This window comes from Erythranthe guttata, chromosome 13 (assembly GCF_056151865.1).
Source record: "Erythranthe guttata isolate IM_541 chromosome 13, IM_541, whole genome shotgun sequence".
Classification (NCBI taxonomy): Eukaryota; Viridiplantae; Streptophyta; class Magnoliopsida; order Lamiales; family Phrymaceae; genus Erythranthe; species Erythranthe guttata.
In genome coordinates this window covers 17544980-17565982 of record NC_142545.1, presented here as the reverse complement: position 1 = coordinate 17565982, position 21003 = coordinate 17544980, and the positions used below count along the sequence as shown (strand labels likewise).

Sequence of the window (21003 nt, the reverse complement as noted above, 5' to 3'; positions counted from 1 at the left end):
TGTTTGGCGGCTCTGCGGAGGAATTTAAGTCCCTTGACAAAAGGAATATGTTTTTTTGGATGGTTAAAAGAAGAAGACTAAATGGCAGCTCAGTTATATATATATATATACACACACACACTAAAGAAATAGAGCATGGAAGTCAGAAATTCTTGATTCGCCAATTTAATATAAAATAATCTTTTATTTATTTATTTATATTTTCTCTTCAGTCTTTGTTTTTTGGGGAGTGGGGTCTATATATAAATTATATGTATGTATATAAAAACTGGGAAAGTCAACAAAGGAATTTCGTGCTATGTGTACGATGACGTGGAACCACAGTTGGGCTTCACCATCTGACATGGATAGAAGTCATTTCAATTGAACAAAGTAAGATAGTATTATACTGCAGGCCACAAGATATTTTTATGATTAGGTTATCAAATTGATAAACTAGACACTCTTAAATAAACTCTTAAATATTTATCTTTAAAAAAAACTCTTAAATAAAGAGGAATGATATTGTATTTTATTTTAATTTCAAATCCTCTTATACTCGATTCGTGTTTGGCACAATTAAAGCTCACCTAAACTCGACTCAGTTGTTATCAAAATAAACTAAAATACAATTTTAAAAGTCCGATAAAAACTCAAACAAACTTGAACTAACACACGTTCAATTCCATTAGATATATATATATATATATATATATATATATATATCGACACACACAAAAGGATTTATTTGGTGTAGATTTCACCTGTTGAGTTGAGCAGATTTGACCGCGGTTTAGGAGTTGGTACAAAATGTAAAGCTCCAAAGATAGTGGGTTCTTTTCTCACAAAGAGCCCCACTCACTGTACTTAAACATTATTGCTACGTCCACACCGTATTAATGGTGACAGTTTTGGAGGACTCGTTTGGGCACTAGGTGAATTTCCCTGTTTACCCCTGGCCAAAGGATTCTCCTTAACTAAGCATCAATATAGCTGATTAGCCTGTGTCTAATCACAATAGGCTAACACTAATTATTTCTGTCAAGAAGAGTATCTTTGTTGTGCCCACAAATATTAGGTGTTTTTAGTGAGCAGGTTTTCAATTATATTAATATTGTCGCATTTTGAATAAAAACTATTGTTCCTGAGTGAGAACAACAAATACAAATGTCCAAATGTTCACATACAACACTATTGGCTCTGACAGACTTTAGCAGAGTCGGAATTTTAAGTTTATGGAGATCGAGTGCATTAAAAAAATTCTGAAGGGGAGCGTAAGTGCAATAGTGGAGACAATTTTTTGAGAAATCCTAGGGGGGCATGGCCCCTATGCTGCCTCTGCCTCTGTTACTGCTGATAGAACGAATTTATATTTTATAATATAAAATGAAGGCAGGTACAGGGAAGTACGACGACTTTCCCAAGTTTTACAATCTCGTATTTTAGTAGATAAATTATTTAAAAATATATTCCTATCTAATTAATAATTCACATAAGAAACAAGATTCAGCGTATGCAATATTATGATTAGTGACCAGTATCAATTTAAGTTTATTCAATGATCGAAAAAAACACAACAAGCAGCCCTTAATATATTATTAATTAACGGAACCGCCTCTGAACTTCATTCAACCAAGTTGTATGTTCAACAACCAGCAAAAACATAGAAAATTTAAAATAGATAACTATTAAGTCTATATCCAAATAAATCAAACTGAATTACCAAGTCTTCCCTGATCGAAAAGACGATACGGAACGAGTTTTCAAATTATCAATATACATATTTAATTTTTAATTATTTCATTCAGAATGATTATTATTTTAAGATGAAATAAGAGAGAAGACCATGAGCACACAACTTGACAGTCAACGGTAGTCGACATTTTCTGATTGGCGAATGCTAGCGAGTATTACGTGAAGAGAATGTTGTTAATGATTCCGTTAGTGATAAACAAATATCAAGTTGGCTAGTAAATTAAGCCAAGTGACTGAATCAAATGCCTGATTATTAATTAAAAAAAATTGGTCAATTAATAATTCCCAACTTCCCCACATTTAAAACAAAAAATCTTCTAAATGGGTAAATTACGTAAACCCCCTGAACTTGAGGCTGGATTACGAAAAGCACCACAACCTATTCATAATTATCAAAATCGCCCTGACATTTGTTTCCATCTTACACTGACCCCTTACGACCCCTTACAGTGTGTTTTATCACGGAATCTTTCCCAAAAAATGCCAATTCTACCTCTACAAATGTGACATTTCTATATGCTACTTTCTAAAGGCAAATTTTACCTGAGCAAAGCTTTACACACACGGAATGTTTATTCTTTTTAAGTAACACCTTCACAATTTTTTAGTGTTGCCGCTGCTCCTCTTAGGGTATTTTTTTTTCTTAAAAAGTAACATAAGGAAATACCACATCTACAAGGGTAAATTTGGCATTCTTTGGGAAATATTCCCTGGAATTTGAACAATCACATCATAAGAGGGTCGGTGTAAGACGAATACAAACATCAGTTGGATTTTGATAATTACGGATGTTTTTCGTAATTTAGCTTGAGTTCAGGGGGATTTGCGTAATTTACCCATGGATTTAAACTCTCAATTTCTCCCCAAACCATCAAGACACATGCAAACCTGGAGAAAATTAATTAAAATTTCACGCAATCCAATAATGAGAGTTTTTACTCTAATAATTATCTCATAAAAAGATCTAGACAAGAAAATTAGCAAACCCACATGAGTAGATAATCATATTGATAAGAATTAGGACACTATCATCAAGAACAATGCTGAAAAGGACACATATTCTACCTTTCAAAATGTAATTGGCATTAGTGGAAGTTTTATTTTGACCGAGTACTAAAGCAACAGCTTATCAGCTGCTAAAAGGCAAGATGATTTTGTACCTATGTCTAAGTACTTTGAATAGTTCAACAATCCTACTTTACTGTGATAGCAACTTCTCAGGTTATCAGGTAGAAACCACTTTTCTTAAAGTCTTCCAATTTACAACCAACTGAGAATATGGAAATTTGGAAGAGAAAAAAACAAAAAAAAAAATGAAAAAGGATTCTCGAAGTTTTTTTAAGAATTAAAGAAATCTCAAAGTAAATATTATTTTTAACGAAAAAATTTAACTTGAGCCCCCAAACGCAAAGCAAATATTTGAATAATAAAGAGAGCACCGACTTGTTCTTACTTCTTTTTTTACTCGAATAGATTTAGATGTTCACCTTTATAATTTACGGATGCTCCGCTGAGACCGGTAGGTAGCGAAGTAAATGCCAGACAAAAAATACTGTCTTTGTCATCCTGTAGGAAAACTCGAGCATCTTAGTCACTACATATAAAGAAAAGAACCTTATCAAGGTCGATAAGTATCAGCATCAATAGTTGGCCAATACTAAATGTGAACAACTTTCTATCCCCTTCTTATGGCCCCCAATCTCCCAAAAATAACATATAGAAGATAAACTAGAAAGAATATTCAAATAAAATGGAAAAGGAAACTTAATGAGAATAACATACATCAACTTGCTTGCTATACCAAAGTAAACTGAAACGAAACAATTCCAAGCCAGTTTTGTAGGTCATAGGAAATAAGAACTTATAACATGAAGTCTCACCGATGCCACCTCTGTAAGGACGACACCATTGGCTGGTCCCATTTCCCAAGGTCATTTAAAGATCCGAGGGTCTGCAATATCTTACAATGTCCCGTACATGTTATACAGAAGTAATGAAAGAAGTTGATATCTTCATATTAGCCGAAAAAATTTAACGGAGACTCTTTCAAGTTTATCGATTATAACCGTCCAACATTACATCCACGGAATAAAGGATCCACACAAAATACAACATTATCGGCTCCTTTCAGTCTCTTTTAACAAGTTTCTTCAGTCTGAATAGACAGACTAGTTCATGTATGTTCTACAGTGCTAATGTATATCATTGTAAGAGGAAGGTATATTCTTCTACCTTTAGCACCTGAAACGTCACTACATAGAAAATCACACACATCTACTATTGGAAAATTAATGAACCAGTAAGAATAAACTTCGATAAATAGAATAGCATAGATTTCAAGTAATATACGTGCTACTGAATTTGCCACCACGTATGCAATTTTGCATGTGACTTGAGTCTATAGACCACTACATTAACTTTGTCCACTCGTGTTGCTTTTTACCTGTCACGTTCTAGTAGTCTGGAAATTGTTTCAGGCTTTTTCAGCAATTAAAGCCATATTTCTTGGAGATAATAGAGGGTCGAACAAAGGTAGCATAACTGCCTCAATAAGCACATTGCCATGCTCCTGGAGAAACAGTAACCTATCGAGCAGCAAGAGAGTTTCCAAAACAGGTCCTAGACCGGCCCGGAGTGCCCAATAAGGCCCAACAAGGTCCTGCAGTACATTAGTGCATCCATTTGCTTTAAGATAGTTATGGTAGAACCTATAAGTCTAATATACAAGGAAAAGGAAAACAAAAGTGAAATAATATTTTAAATTGCAAACAAATTTGACAGTATCAAAAACCTACTCGTTTCATTACTGCAGCCAACTACCTTAGGCTGTTATGTTAATATAATCTCTCGGAAACCTAACATTAATAAGTCTGATGGTTCTTCTCGAATTGATCCCATCCGTTCAACCCTTTTTCTCTTGTTAAACCCTTATCCCACAAAAGAAACAAATTGTATACTGACAACCAATAAATGGTTGCAAAAGACGACGACTTTCATGCACTATATTCAGCCTAATAAAGGTCACAAATTTTAGCTCGCACTTCTCACTCCAGAAACAATGCAATTATTAATACATAAAAGCAGGAAAAATACAGCAGGAATAGTTTATGGGAAAATTCAGAGAAAATATAAACTTAATCTAACAAATTTTAAAATAAAACAAGAATATAATATACAACTGTAGAATGGCAAACTTACTGAATATTCTTCTGCTTCCTTCCACAAACTAAATAATTTAATATCCTGTGAATCATGGAGACCAAGCCGACCTAATCCAGCCTTGCAGTAATTCACAAACACGGAATATCTATCAACAGAACTAGACTTTCCATTCAAAGATTTTGGATACGTAGAAGGATCATTAAGCAAGGGATTTATAGCCCAGGTTGAACCTGCAAAAGTACCATCAGTGAAGCAGAATAAAACCAGCAACAAAATAAAAATATTAATAACTCACAAATAATAAATAAATAATGTCTCATACGGTGGCCTGAATCGTCATCTAAAGCAATTAATTTATCCTAGTTCTTCTTTCTTTCTACAGTATATTTTCTTTTCTTCTATTGGATTCCGATCTCATTGTTTTTATTGTCTGAGCGGCTTGTTTCTCACAGCAAAGAAAGGGAGGTATATCATTGAGCGCTGGTCCTGTAGCCCACAAATATGGATTTGGGGATTTGGGTTGGGGTAGAGGAGCAGGTGCTATAGTAACGAGTGACTAGTGAACTAGCTTCCGTTCCAACAGCACACCAAGAGAGTCAAATGACGTAACAGCAAAAACTTACTTTTATTTTTTTGTAAACTGTAGGCTTGCTTATTTTATGGAAGGATTTGAAATTAACCACAATGACTAAAAACATAATTCATAATAGGAGCTCAATTATTTGAAGTCTATTGCAAGAAGCTACTACCAAACAGGCTCAAAAGGATTTGTTATTTTGACACCCTTAACTTCAAATCAATCAATCAAAATGGAGCCTGGGAAAATAGGCAAAAGGGAATATACCACTCTCCACTCCTTGGGCAAACTCGGTGCCAGAAATAGCAGACTTAATATCTCCATTAGACTCCAGTATCCTTCGATGGTGTTTGCGACGCAAAGCCTTCCCTTGACGCCCAATTGTAGTACCTCTAGTTATAACTTCTGGGTAGTACTGGCAAAGAACCTTCAAGCATAAACATATTGATTACTTTGAACTTCTTTTATATAAAAATAAAGCTAGTGGTGATTTCTTATTTTTTGTAAGTTAACAATCCAATTATGCAACTCCTCTCTACTACACGAATATAGATCACAGACAGAAAGACTACAAAATTGCTGGTCTGTACCATCTGAAAGGCAGCACGAAATATATGAAGTTCAAAATTTTGGAGGCCATCAGCTTCACCCAAATTTCTCCATCTCTCTGCACTCTTGAGAATAAAATCAAGGTTAGCAAAATAATTCATACTCATTGAAGACTTATGGAAGAAATTTTAACAGAAATAAGAAATATAGAAAATCAACTCAAGATTATAAAAGGGCGAACAAAAAAAATTCCACGTATCAACCAAATCAGGGTAGCACAGGCATCAAAGTAGAAGCATACAAAATCAACCATAAAGAAAAATACTAGTTGATTCAGCAGTAGATATACGACAATGGACAACCAACAGAATTTTTTCGGCAAAAAAATTGAGATACTCTGGTTTAAAAAATAAAATTTCCCATCTTCTGTGATGAATCAGCAATACAAAAAGAAGCTATATTTACATTTAATATATTTTGGACCTTTGGAAATATTTCAAGCAATACATGCAGTACCTGCTCAGAACTCAAACTAGCATGTATACCAGTGGAAGAGGCTTGCAGCATCATGCCACACATGAACGTACCTGACAGGCAAGATCCCGAGCATTTTTTCCTAGATATAAACTTGCAGATTTAGCACCTGCACTTAGTGGGAAACCACATTGATTATCAGCCTCTTTATTGCCGTCTTCAGATAATAAGTTATAACAACAACCAATGCTAACCACTGCTTTAACCGCATCACACTCCAGGAATGACCTAGTTATAAATAACTTCAAATCAGTCACTGAGATAAGCAAATCACAAACAAAAAGCTTCAATATGAGCTCTAACAAATAAAACAGCTTTGTAATATAGTCAACAGCATTTTTTTAAGATCGACCAATACCATTCTATAAAATTTATATAAGGTAATGATCTACAAAGGTTACAGTAATAATATAAAATAGAACTTTTAGTAAACATTTTAAGATATACGCAACTGATGCGACAGAATCAAGACTCTAACTAATCCAAAAGATAAATAAAATGCGACTCACCTAAGCATTGTCACTGAAAGATCACCACAGGCATGAAGTCCAGCCAAAACCAATGAAGACTTCTCATTTGCTTTCGAAGGAAAAGGAGATTCACTTCTATGTCCTTCAGGAGGTGTATCGTCATTATTTTCTCTGGAAATAGTTGGGTTCTCTAAATCATTCGCTTGCAGTAAAGAGCTGCTCACATCTTCCAACATGGTAGGAGATAGCACTTGGCATGTGACTGCTTTAGGTATGCTGAAAACTTTATTTTCTGAGCTGGTGAAAGAATCCACATGATATATAAGCTCAAACAACAAAGACAATCATCGAAGATTACAAACAAAAAAAAATCCAACAAAATTTCTAAGCCAGTTCGGAACTAGACGCAAAGATAGGTTTAGTTGGTCTGATATTGTGTCAGTGTGTCTAATATTGGCGACGGAAGACTGATATGATTAGTTGGTAAACTTAAGGTAATAATAGGTTAGGTTTGGAAATTAGCTGAGAGTGTGAGAGTGAGCATGCGTGTGGAAAAAGCTCAAGACAGACCAATAAATAGTAATTCAAATAACTTAACCTATACCTAGATTTGCGTATCTTAGCTGCATAATGTTTCTCAATTCGCTTGGCACGTGCCTCAGTGATGCTCCCATGGTGGGAAGAGGCATCAACTGCTATTACAGAGAGTTCATATTCAAAAGAAAGAACTTGAGCAAGGTAGCCCTGCAAAACCATGCAAGATTTAGCAACCAAAGTAGCATGAACGCATATGATAATCACATCTTTCCTCGTTAAACATAGGCTAGGGTACACGTATATTCTATTCAAATAACAAAATGTATTATATTTCAAATAAATGCAGAGAACACACATCTCGAGGCAATGAGAAGATAATTCAACATTTATCAAAAGGAGAAGGACAGTCACGAGCAACAGAAAGTAAGAGTATCACACCTGACCAGAACCAACATCCACAATAGTCCGCGCCCCAGTTCTCCTAGCAATGGAACCAATAACAGCAGCAAGAGTTTCTATCTACTCAGAGAACACCAAATACCATGTAGGTTAGCTTTTCAAGTTCAACAATCTCAATTGCTAGGATAAAGGTAAAAGACATTGCCTTCACTTCTATATTTTAAAAATCTAGTTTATGACATTTAAATGTTCAACTACATCTCTGACCTATCTGATCCCAAGTATTTGGAACCCAATTTCCTGATTCCGATAGCACCATCCACCGGAGCAAAAGATATTTTAACCAAAATACATTACTAAAGTATTTAACACATTGAATACATTATAATGCCATATCACCCACCATTTCTTAAACAAATCTTGAGGTCTATATAAAAATTGCTTGAGGTACTTCATAATAAGATCCTGAATGTTATTCTGGTGAGAAAATGAAATAAATGAAGAGCAGACAATGTGGGATAGGCCATGGCGTACTTCATGTTTTTTCTTCTGATTCATGCCTTGGACAAGGACATTATTCAATGGCGATGTCCTCACTCCTGGAAAAGCCTGCAGATTGAAGTTGAAGACTCAATTCAAAATTTATTGCTTCTTACGAACACGAAGTTCTTAGCGAATATTCAGTCAATACAATCTACTCAGTAAATTGACTGGCCACATCCACAAAATTACTGCGTTCTCGAACCACAACAGTATCAAGTTTTCTTATCGTGATATTGAATTTATGTAGGAAATAGAATTTGAATTCATTTTCAACGAAAAGGAGTTGTCCTGACTAATGCAGAAAGGATTTATTTAAGTACAGGTATACCAAGTACGATTAACATATAGAACGGTGCTAAGGGAAAAAATACCTCCAGCAGATCTGCCTGATCACGGGGAAGTGAAAGGGACGTAGATGTCAGGACATATTCTTTAAGTGAATCAGGCCAATTATCCTGTCATTGTAAAAACCGAGTGATTTCCAAATGAAAATGGTCATGTATATGATGAATAAAGATAGTTAAACGTAACCACTATTATGCTTTAAATGTGTTTGTTTACCTACAAGTGCATGTGTTCAGCAAAGCCTATAAATCATGAAGAACATATGAAGGAATGACAAGAAACATCAATTCAATTGTCATATCTATGCTCAGAGATTAGGGTGTAGAACACTGACTCCTCAGACAAATAATCACTCATGTTTTTACTGAATAAAAGATTTTCTCCACATATTTTTATTGCATCCAACAAAATTATTGATTTGAATCCCTGTAACCTAACTTTGAATAGTATTTACTGATCAAAATCAATAAATGATAGAGGCCAGCAAGTGTCAAGTTACTTTCACATCCTCGAATTAAATTCTCTCTCAAGAGAGGTAATGAACCAGAGGGTTTCTGAAGAAAAAGAAATATTTATTGCCCAGTCATGTGAATTTGTCTTGTGCATTTTTTCAAGCAGATAAGGATCCTATCTACTGACATCAAATTTACGTATGGACGGATTTTATCTCCTGCATAATGAAAACTCTGTATATGCGAAGTGACTGGTTGGGACTCACCAATTGGTATAGATAAACAAGATACCACGTGAACCAAACTATGAAATCTAAGTTTGACTTAACTGAACTTTGAACTAGTTAATCTGTGATAACAATGTTAAGCTACGTTGTTCTTTCGTGTCACAACAATTCAAAATCCATCACATAATTTCCAACTACTAAAAAGTTAAGCAATGAACTGAGCATATTTGTTAGTTCTACGTTCCGTCTATTTCAGATTGCATGCCGGACATAATAGAAATACGAACCAATAAAGCCCTTGATTATCTAGTACAAGAAGTAAGGCATTATTAAGCACAAAAATCATAAACTACCTGCAGACAATCAGAACATGATGAAATTTGCGATATGTGCATTTAATTATAAAGTAGCTGCAGACAATTAGAACTAACAGCATAAGATCTAAACGAGAGAAAAAAACAAAATCAAGCGAAGAGAAGAAAACCTGGGCCACGCCGGAAGGAATGTGCAGTAGTTTCTCCGCACGCTCTTTCCGCAGACAATCCAGCCACTCTCTATCAACAGCTTCCCACAGTTTGTCCTGTCAAATTTCATCAAAAAAAAAAATCCGCACGCGTCAATACACACTTCAGGCAACACAATTCGTATTAAAATTGTTCTACGTTTAATATGCAAGGGGAATCGCCTTGAAGAAATTGACGACGTGTGCGTCCATGAAGAATCTGTAAGGCTTGAGGAATTCTATGATGGCATGGATCCACTCTAGGGTTTCACTCGCTGTCTTGCACGAGTGTTTACGACCGCCGCCGCCGCCGCCGTCATCAGCCATGCCGGAGCGCCTTTAACCACCGGCTGCCTACGCTATCGTCACTCTAGTGGAACACAAAAATTGTGCTGTGTGTCCTCGGAACCCAAACCCAAACATAATAAATTTTATTTCTTCCTTATTGGGCTTTTTGAATCAATTTCACCCAAGCCCAAACATAATAAATTGGATTGGTCTTGTGGACTATTTATTCACCCAAGATCTCGTTGGATTGAACACATGCCACAACTAAACATTTTTTTATATTTGGGCCCCATGTTAAAATATAGACATATTTGGTTTCTCGTATTTCAAAATTCAACAATTTCGGTTGTTCCTATCATTTTTTCGTTAAAACTAGTGGAATCAAGTGTGTACCAATCAGTCTGATGAACTAATGTTAATTGACGAAAATGATCAAAAGTATATTGAACCATGAGGAACCAAATGTGAAACTAGTGCAAAATTGAGGGATAAAACTGTAATTTTCAAAGTTTTTATTATGTATATTACATTTACCACCAACAAAAATTCGCAAGTTGGGATTTGAATTGCCCAAGAGCACGTAAAATGGATTCAATTTATATTAGAAAATTAGAGCATAATTCATTAAAAAAAACATTAAAAACAAACATAAATAAAAATAATATATATCGCCTACCACTTGACAGAGGATCAATCAAATCAACGTAGCTGTCAAAAAATCTCCCACCGGTGCGACAGCCAATAATTAGTCTCACGTACCTAGCGCCACCGGCCACCGTGATTTGCCGTCTCCGGCCACTCCGACGAGTCACGTGCATGCGCCACGGCGGCGTAAACGCTACGGCAACAGGCCAGCTGGCACAATATAGATCCAATAGATTGACCGACTGACTGACTCCAGCGGCAGTACGTAGTAAATTACATTATCCGAAAAGCTGCGGTTGGTCAGATTCAGAAACTACGAACGAATCAAGACGTTGGAGAATCTTAAATTCGTCCCAACCGTTGGATCGTAGATTACCACTTGCTGGCAAAGATTGGAGAGCATTTATTTATGCATCATAAAAATTAAACTATAGTCCATAATCAAAAAATAATAATAGCCTACTAATTCAATTAAATTTTGGACAAAATAATTGAACTTTAACTCAATTGAAGACAAGTCTAACAAAAAGATAGAAAAAAATGACAGAAATGTTTAGACAGCTACTGTACAGATAGTAGATAACGAGAGTGTGCAAAATCGCTAGCAGTAGCATTTTTATTTATGTCCATTAGTATCCAAAATACAGTCACAGCTCACAAATAATTATATAGTAATAAAATGAAATAAAAGGATAATAATATGTAGGGTACGTTTTTATGCGTTGAAAAGGATAATTAGCTGAGTTTGTGACAAATACCATATACTACATCTCTTGCGTATTAAAACTGCATCTTGCTTTACGAGAGTATAGGTTTATATATATCGACTTTACTAATTAACTAACTATATATGTAGAGAAAGAGAGTTGCAACCCGCAAGGGTGGCCTAGCGGTTGGAAGCAAGGGAGCTTGGGTCAATTGACCCAAGTTCGAATCTCCTTGACAACGGTCGCTAGGTCGAGCTTGTCACACATGGTTAGCCTAGTGTGGTTTAAATCTCTCGTATGGTTTGCAAGCTATTATACGAGAGTGTAGGTTTACCCAGTGCACCTATATGGTTGGCTGCGGGTTCCTGCATTATTATCAAAAAAAAAAAAAAAAAAAAAAAGAGTTGCACACATAGTAACTTGTTTTTTTTTCACATATGTTATTGTTTTTCTAATCATGTCGAGTTTAATTCAAATGAAATTTGAACAAACCATCTCATATCGAGTATTTAATAGTTTTATTTGCTTTTCAGCCTAGTGTTACTACAATGGAACATGAAAATCTTTTGACATACGAGGAAGAAAAGGTATTTAGCTGTAATATAGTCTGAATAATGTTAAGTAATAAGTGACAAGATAGCAAATACTATAAAATTGGGGGATCATATTCATAGATAAAATATCTAGGGGGCAAAATGCACGGTGGAGATAATTTCAGGGGCCCAATTGCCATAAAATACCGTACAAGCAAAGGCGATATCTTTTTAGGGGGCGAACTGCAAATTGGCCTTTCGTGAATTATTTAAATGTTTTAAAGAGTTGGCGGGGAACAAAGGAATTGAGGACGGAATACTATATTTGGAATTAAAAAAGGATCACGTGATTCTTTTTCAGTGGGAAAGAGCAACCAAACAAAAACTGTACCGCCCATTCACTTTACAAAACAACTTCTAATTATCCATCCAAACAAACTTTACTCAATAATTCAATTTATTGATGTAACAAATTACGATTGAACATATTATCTTGTTAAATGTATGATGTGGTATATACTCCCGGAATTATAAACTTCGAATTTCAAATCTCTGGATCGAATTTCAAATTACACCAACCGTAGTTAGGAGAGTTAGTACCCAACATATACTCGGGTCAAATTTTCCTGATTTGTAAAAGGATTTGAATTTCTCAAAAATAAATAAAATAAAAATTATATGTACTAATATAGTCACATGACCTTTCCCAATAAAGATAATTAATGGAGGAGACAATAATTTATATTCTCTAATTAATTAATTAATTAAATATGTGGGCTATGCTGCAGGCCCCCCTTTCGAATATGCCAAAAGGCCCAAAACGACTACGTCAGAGTTTTTATTTATTTTTTAATCATTTACAAATTGAATAATGGTTTGATTCTGCGCGGTGAAAACAAATACATAAAAGTCCCAAACCTAATCACAGCCCTTTAATTTGTTTTCTGCAATAAATACAACTTTTATTTTATTTTATTTTATTTATTTATGTAAATAATAATATGCAATGTCGATGTTTGGTTCATATACTTGCGAATTCCCCATATGTATTGGTATTGTTTTCTGGTGTTTTATTGGAATTTGTATTACTTTGGTTGTCATAATATTTTTTAATTTATTTATTTATTTTTATATTGCAAAAGTTTGATTGTGAAATGGTTTTAAAGCTGTTTGTCTATCTACGGCCGACAGATGTAACAATTGGACAAAAAAGGTTCCTCGTTTAATAAGTTGTTGATGATGATGATGATGAAAACCAAAAAGAGAAATAGCTTTTTTTTTTTTTTTTTTTTTAATTAATGCCGAGACTTTGCATTGACATAATACTTTGATAAAGAAAACAAATATATATTTATTTGGTTTGCATTTCAACTAATGATTTAGGAGTTAAATGAGAAGAATTTTAAAGAATTTCATGACGAATGAAATTTAAATCCAAATTTTTTTTTTCTTTCAAATTACTTAATTTTTTAATATTTATTTAAACTAGAAGTAATGATTTTTTGTAATAATCAGACTTAGAGCCCGTTTGGCTAAGCTTATTTAAAACATCTTATAAGCTCCTACATCTGATAAGATGTTTTAGGAGCTGATAAGCTGTTAGATCTTATTTTAAAAATTAATTTTTAAGGTGTTTGGATATGTAACTTATAAGTTAATTTTAGTTTTTATAAGCTAATCAGGTGTTTGGAAATAAAAAGTCTGTTTATCACTATAATGACAAAAAAATACATGATGCCATTATAACTGTCAAACTAATTCGACTTAAATAATTTTGTTCCTAAAATGTTATTATAATAATATTTACAAATTAATTTTTCAAATAAAAATAATAATATAAAATTATATATTAAACATACCAAATATTTTTTTATGTACGTTGATATGACATTTGACAATTTTTTAAAATAAAATGAAGTGTAATAAAATATTTTAATGAAACAGATTTGTGAAAGTTTTAATTTTTCTCCCATTAATATATTAATATATAATAATATAAAGGTTGTAAAAGAAATGTATATTTTTTTATAGCTAGATAAAAGAAATATAATTTATTATTGAGATAATAAGAATATTCGGGTATTTTTATATACATATAAAATATAAATAGAGAACATTTTTTTTACAATTATTATGATAATTATATTTTAACTAATTATTAATCTTGATTACAAGATTATGTTGTTTTGATAAAATATAAATGTTATTAGTATTCATGTAATATAATAAAGTATTTTGAGGGTAATTTTGTATTTTAAGTGTTTTAGTAAAGAAGCAAATAAGATCTTATTGAAAAAAGGTGGGGTGGAGGTACTTTTTTAAAAACATCTTATAAGCTCCCTAACAGCTTATTTTTTGAAAAAATAAGATCTTTTCGAATTTTTTTACCAAACACTTTTTAACAGCTTATAAGCTCTCAAACATCTTATAAGATGTTTTTAGGAGCTTATAAGCTTAGCCAAACAGGCTCTTAGATCAAACAGTATTAAAGGATCAAAGAAGGTCTGAAAACTAACGGCGAATGCCACATTGTGACAATTTATCAAGTACATGGGGCAAAAGTGATATTGAGTAAAAATGCAAGGGGAAAAGCGAAATTTACACTTAATATATACAGTTGAAATAAAAAAATATATATATATTTTTAATTGAAATTTCAAAAGCAACACCACCTATTATTTAGCCCGCCAAGTATTTGTACAGAGTAGAAGAAGACGAAAAACAATTAGCAGTAGTAGTAGCACTTGATATATGATGGGTAATTGGGAATCTTTTACAGAGAACCGACAGTTCATCATAACCACGTTTTATTTTACCCATGCCCGGATTCCAGGATCCGTATCTTTTCGTATATTCTATACACACACATATATATATATATATATATATACACGTACATACAGCAAACATGTATGTATTATTTATATCTTATGTATATAAAATAATAAAATGTTGTTTGATACATACGAAGAGCCAGAGACAATTCACTGTACTTGGCAAATAAACAATTTGCAGAACGCTAAAATTAAGGCTGCCTCATGCTTCACAAGAACATGTCCCAACGGTTATATATATTTATATATACTACTATATTATATACACCTCTCTCTCTCTCTCTCTCTAGCCAGTTCTCTCTGTTTCTCTCTCTAGATTGTTGGCAAATTGTTGTTGATTAACATTAATTGGTTGTATTGGTGGCAGACGGAGGGGGGGAAATAAAATTGCAGGTTCCAAGAAAGAAATCCAACATGTAATTTAGTATAACAGGAATTTCAAACCAGTAAATCCCTTACCATACATTATATATAACTATATAAGTAATTAGAGAAAGTACTACACAGTACAAATACTTGTTAATTAATAGTAATTATTTTGCTTAATCAGCACAATAATTATATGAAAATGCAGCAGTGAGCAGCTTTGGCGTTTTGCAAGAGAGTGGCAACAGCAGCATGTCAACATGGTGAATAATGTACGTATGCCCCTCTTCAACATGTACACTAATTCAATCAACATGCGATTATAATAATGTTCAAGAAAACATTCCAAATTACTCCATCTCTCTTTCTTACGGTTAATATAGTAATGTCTCGTTTGATTGACAAAATAAAATTAAATAATATGAAGTACAATTTTAGAGTATTCGGCCTTCGATGATCCAATAAAAACATGACTAGAAGTTATGATAATACACGGTAACATCGTATTTACAGGCCGAGCCCGATAAATTATTAAAGACACAAAATATATTTTGGTAAATTGGGTTGAGATACACACACATCTCTTACGAAAGCTGCTCCCTTGAATGGAAAATTAGAGTGGTGGAGGTCTGTAGAGAAAAGACAAGACATAGAAAAGTGAGATGAATGGCATATCATTTGTCCAAGAAAGACCCATTGTTCCTTACATCATACAAACAAAGGTTTATTAGTACGGTAAAGTCCCGACGAACTTTACATTAGACCACCGGTCAAACAATCTCATCATTCAAAATCATCACCACACCCTACCAAAATATTTATTTATTATTAAATAAAAAAGATCACAACAGGCTATAATAATAGAGAGATTCACTACAATGTCAGCAGAAAAATTTCACAGTCGCTCGAGCGTTGACGGTCAATGCAATGAGTTTGAAGTTTGAAATTAAAACCCCCCTCCCAATAATTTCACAACTACCCAAATGTTTATATTTATAGTATATACACACACACACGCACCAGAGTGTGTACATTAATATTAACAATAGAAAAACATACATACTTGCGCAAGTTTTTATGTACTTTAATTTTAAGAAATTGGGTTATACGTGGTCCAAATCAAACCAGCCATCGAGTTCGATCCTACATATTTATCTACATCAAGTAAAATTTAACCGTAAATCTGATTAAATAGCCATGCATCTACAAATGGCTCATACACACATGTATACTTAGCATAGTCTAATTAAGCTTGACTATAGATACAAGTGTGTGTATTTATGTATATATATTAGTTTATTAGGGGTGGGTCTTAGGGGTAGGGGTGTGAAAATGACAAGTGAATTCGATGACAAGTCCTTTTGAAAGAGATATTGCGCTTCTTCCCTGCCTCATACATTCATGGACCTGTATTTTGGGCTTAAAATGCATCTACCTGGTAATGGATGGGGGGTTTGAGTATATATATATATATATATATGTATATATAAAATAGTATTTTTTTTTCTGGCCAACCCCACATGGCCACGTCACTGTATAAACAAGTAGGGTGAAAAAGCCTCAAAAGTAATATAGTTTTATTTTTGATGAAGTTATTTATCTTTTCAGGGAGATCAAATGCAATTGAATGCAAAGATCTAGTCAGTGTGGAGAAACAAAATCCAGTGTTATTTCTTTTTACACCACAAATTGATTCTTATTAATACAAAAAAGCAAGCTCTCAATTAATTTTTAATTTAGGATTTTTTTTCTTGCCTTCAAATGCTAGCTAATGGACAAAATTTATGGTCTTCTCACTGGGGGAAGAGTTATGACAGAGTTCAGGGGGCTCTGGAGCAAAATAAAGAAAACTAATTTACTGTTTTTATTTTATTTATAATTAATGGAGCTGGAACATGGAATCAGAATGATGGGACAGAGGAAAATAAATAAATTAAATAGAGAGGCGAGAGCAAACAAAAAAAGGCAGAGGCACAGCTGAACATGAAAGCTGGAAGACACTGAATATGTAATTTATGCTTTTAAAAACCTGGCAATCATTTCATAAATTCATTAATTAAATAATTAAATAACTCAATAATTGAAGGGGAAACTACAGATAAATCCCTAATCCAAAACTCAACACACAGATCAGTCCCTAGGTAGTTTCCCCAAGCAATTCAGTCCCTATTCACGCGTCTGACATGCAGTTCAGTCCCTAATGTGAATTTTATATATTTTATTATATTCTCTCTCTTCTTTTTCACTCTCACCCTTTTCTCTCTCTTCCTTTTCTCTCTCTTCATCTTCTCTTTCTTTCTTCTCTTTCTTCTCTGTTTCTACTGCTTTCTTTCTTCTCTATTTCTTCTCTCTTTCTCTCCTCTGGTTTCCTCTTTTTCCGACGAAAAAATCACTGTAAAACCCACCCACCCCACAATGGTTTCGAATCCCGGAAGGTTATTTTACTGTTGCCCACACCATGGCTACTCCCATTGGTGTGAACCATTTGAAGTTGGGCAAACTTTTTCCAACTCAAATCGTGAAGAAAATGAAGCTACAAGTGCGTCGATGAACCAAGTCCATCAAGAAAGTGAAGTGAAGAATTGTAATTCTGAAGGTGGAGTAGTTCATAGTTTGATAGTGTTGAATCTAGTAATATTTTCAGTCTACATGCTATGTAAAACCTATGTACTGTTGTTTAATTAGTGAACATAAGAGTACAATGTATAAGCTGGTAAAGTTCGGGTTATTCGTGAATATAGTACGCTTTGTCCACCAAATAAGTACAATGTATAAGCTGGTAAAGTTCGGGTTATTCGTGAATATAGTACGCTTTGTTCACCAAATAAGTACAATGTATAAGCTGGTAAAGTTTGGGTTATTCGTGAATATAGTATGCTTTGTTCATCAACTAAGTACAATGAATACACATGTGAAGTACAAGTGATTCGTGACTATAGTACGATTTGTTCACTGATAAAGTATATGTTTGCCATTTATATAGTATTGTTACAGTTAGGGGTGAAAGTCGGATGGATCGGATCGGAATAAGCCTTTTCGGAAAATTTCCAAAAAAATTCGGAAGTACAAAATCAATTCCAATTCCAATTCCAAAATATTCGGAATCTAAAAATTCATTCCAATTCCAAAAGGCTCGGAAATTTCGGAATTTCGGAAAAAAATCGGAAATCACATAAGCTTTAAAATTTCAAAAATTAGCCGAGATTTTCTAAAATGTTCATAATATTTCAAAAATAAGAACATTCACGTTGATAAAAGTAAAACTAATAACTATTAAATTCAGTTAAAAAAAAAAAAAAAAAAAATAAACACAACATAATATCCAATAAAACTTCTAACAAAAGTTCATTATGTCAAAATCCTAAAACAAAACTCACAGTTGTATTTTTCGGAAAAAGAAGTATTATATAATATATATTATTTATAGGTGTATTTTTCAGAAAAAAATCGGATTATTTCGGAATTAATTCCGGAATTAAATCGGATCGGAAATCGGAAATTCCAAATTTATTTTATATAATTCCAATTCCAATCCAAAAAAATCGGAAAAATTCGGAAATCGGAATTTCGGAAGTCGGAATGAAAAAAGTTGTTCCAAAATCGAAACTTTTCGGATTGGAACCGGCGGAAATTGGAAATTCCGTTCCAACTAGCACCCCTAGTTACAGTCTATATATTATTGTCGGGCCAATGCATCCATATGATCGCATTTTAAGACACAACTCTTCATTTTAAGACTATTAAGAATGAATGGAGACAATGTGGGAGTTGATCAATATCGATTATGGTAACAATTGAAGAAAATATTAGTTTTACACTTGAGCATTGTAGACTTGTATGAATATATTGTATAGTATATGAGTATCATGTATGAAATTCAACATATTTATGGGATCTTGTATTCCAAACGCAACAATAATTCTCACCTACCTTAAAATAACCATCTAAAACATAATTTATGCATCTCCAGTACTTATTGATCATTAAAGCGTCAATGAAATTGGTACGATACAATTCATCAAAAAATATGGTACGCTTTGTTCATCAAGTAAGTACAATGAATACACTTGTGAAGTACAAGTGATTCGTGACTATAGTACTCTTTGTTCACTGATAAAGTATATGTTTGCCATTCATATAGTATTGTTACAGTCTATATATTATTGTCGGGTCAATGCATCCATATGATCGCATTTTAAGACACAACTCTTCAGTTTAAGACTATTAAGAATGAATAGAGACAATGTGGGAGTTGATCAATATCGATTATGGTAACAATTGAAGAAAATATTAGTTTTACACTTGAGCATTGTAGACTTGTATGAATATATTGTATAGTATATGAGTATCATGTATGAAATTCAACATTTTTATGGGATCTTGTATTCCAAACGCAACAATAATTCTCACCTACCTTAAAATAACCATCTAAAACATAATTTATGCATCTCCCGTACTTATTGATCATTAAATCGTCAATGAAATTGGTACGATACAATTTATCAAAAAATATGGTACGCTTTGTTCATCAAGTAAGTACAATGAATACACTTGTGAAGTACAAGTGATGCGTGACTATAGTACGATTTGTTCACTGATAAAGTATATGTTTGCCATTCATATAGTATTGTTACAGTCTATATATTATTGTCGGCCAATGCATCTATATGATCGCATTTTAAGACACAACTCTTCATTTTAAGACTATTAAGAATGAATGGAGACAATGTGGGAGTTGATCAATATCGATTATGGTAACAATTGAAGAAAATATTAGTTTTACACTTGAGCATTGTAGACTTGTATGAATATATTGTATAGTATATGAGTATCATGTATGAAATTCAACATATTTATGGGATCTTGTATTCCAAACGCAACAATAATTCTCACCTACCTTAAAATAACCATCTAAAACATAATTTATGCATCTCCCGTACTTATTGATCATTAAAGCGTCAATGCAATTGGTACAATTCAATTCATCAAAAAATATGGTACGCTTTGTTCATCAAGTAAGTACAATGAATACACATGTGAAGTACAAGTGATTCGTGACTATAGTACGCTTTGTTCACTGATAAAGTATATGTTTGCCATTCATATAGTATTGTTACACTCTATTTATTATTGTCGGGCCAATGCATCCATATGACCGCATTTTAAGACACAACTCTTCAGTTTAAGACTATTAAGAATAAATAGGAACAATGTGGGAGCTGATCAACATCGATTATGGTATGTTTTTCGTGAATACACATGTGAAGTACGCTTTGTTCATCAAGTAAGTACAAGTCTAGTGTTGACAAGGTATCATCGAATAGACTAGAAAGTATTTGTTGCTCATTTTAATGGTACGCTTATATTCTTTATACAAACTAATTAATTGCAAAATAAAGCCGCAATCAAGGTTCCCATCCTGCTGCCTGCATCCATGAACCTATTGAGCTTCCGATTGTATCTCCAACCCAGACATTCTTTCAATCACCTTGCTGTAAAACGAGGCCTACGAAAATAAAATACATATATTGACTGCAATCTTCTTTTACATCAATTCCTGCAATTACATACACATAAAACTACAATTATAACAAATACA

At 33.3% G+C, this 21003-nt stretch overlaps 1 protein-coding gene across 7 annotated transcripts; it reads right to left on the bottom strand.

Moving 5' to 3' along the window:
• Positions 1-6: 6 nt before the first annotated feature.
• LOC105968921 (S-adenosyl-L-methionine-dependent methyltransferases superfamily protein) lies at positions 7-10448 on the bottom strand. 7 transcript variants are annotated; one of them, XR_016029331.1, is made up of 14 exons: positions 10215-10448; positions 10014-10109; positions 8877-8960; positions 8497-8571; positions 8002-8082; positions 7631-7770; positions 7066-7323; positions 6610-6784; positions 6064-6147; positions 5741-5900; positions 4933-5126; positions 4178-4393; positions 3222-3300; positions 7-32 (listed from the first exon to the last, which is right to left on the bottom strand). XR_016029331.1 is itself a non-coding variant. In XM_088812228.1 (13 exons), the coding sequence occupies exons 1-12, from the start codon at positions 10356-10358 to the stop codon at positions 4208-4210; spliced, it is 1677 nt and encodes a 558-aa protein (XP_088668354.1). In that variant the 5' UTR covers positions 10359-10448; the 3' UTR covers positions 3121-3300; positions 4178-4207. The 7 variants fall into 7 exon arrangements, 4 of the variants coding, with proteins under 4 accessions (XP_088668354.1, XP_088668355.1, XP_012849073.2 ...); XR_016029330.1 differs by lacking the exon at positions 7-32 and adding an exon at positions 2306-2622; XR_016029329.1 differs by lacking the exon at positions 7-32 and adding an exon at positions 3615-3685 and having other exon boundaries at positions 3059-3300.
• Between the last annotated feature and the right edge of the window lie 10555 nt (positions 10449-21003).

What these genes read in the sequence shown, in the direction of transcription:
- LOC105968921 (XM_088812228.1), bottom strand. Translation starts at nt 10,358, where the DNA reads ATGGCTGATGACGGCGGCGGCGGCGGCGGTCGTAAACACTCGTGCAAG. An exon ending in TTCGTGCTGCCTTTCAGATG is followed by an intron (nt 5,901 to 6,063) that starts GTACAGACCAGC and finishes TTATGCTTGAAG; the next exon opens with GTTCTTTGCCAGTACTACCC. An exon ending in AGGAAGCAGAAGAATATTCA is followed by an intron (nt 4,394 to 4,932) that starts GTAAGTTTGCCA and finishes AATGTACTGCAG; the next exon opens with GACCTTGTTGGGCCTTATTG.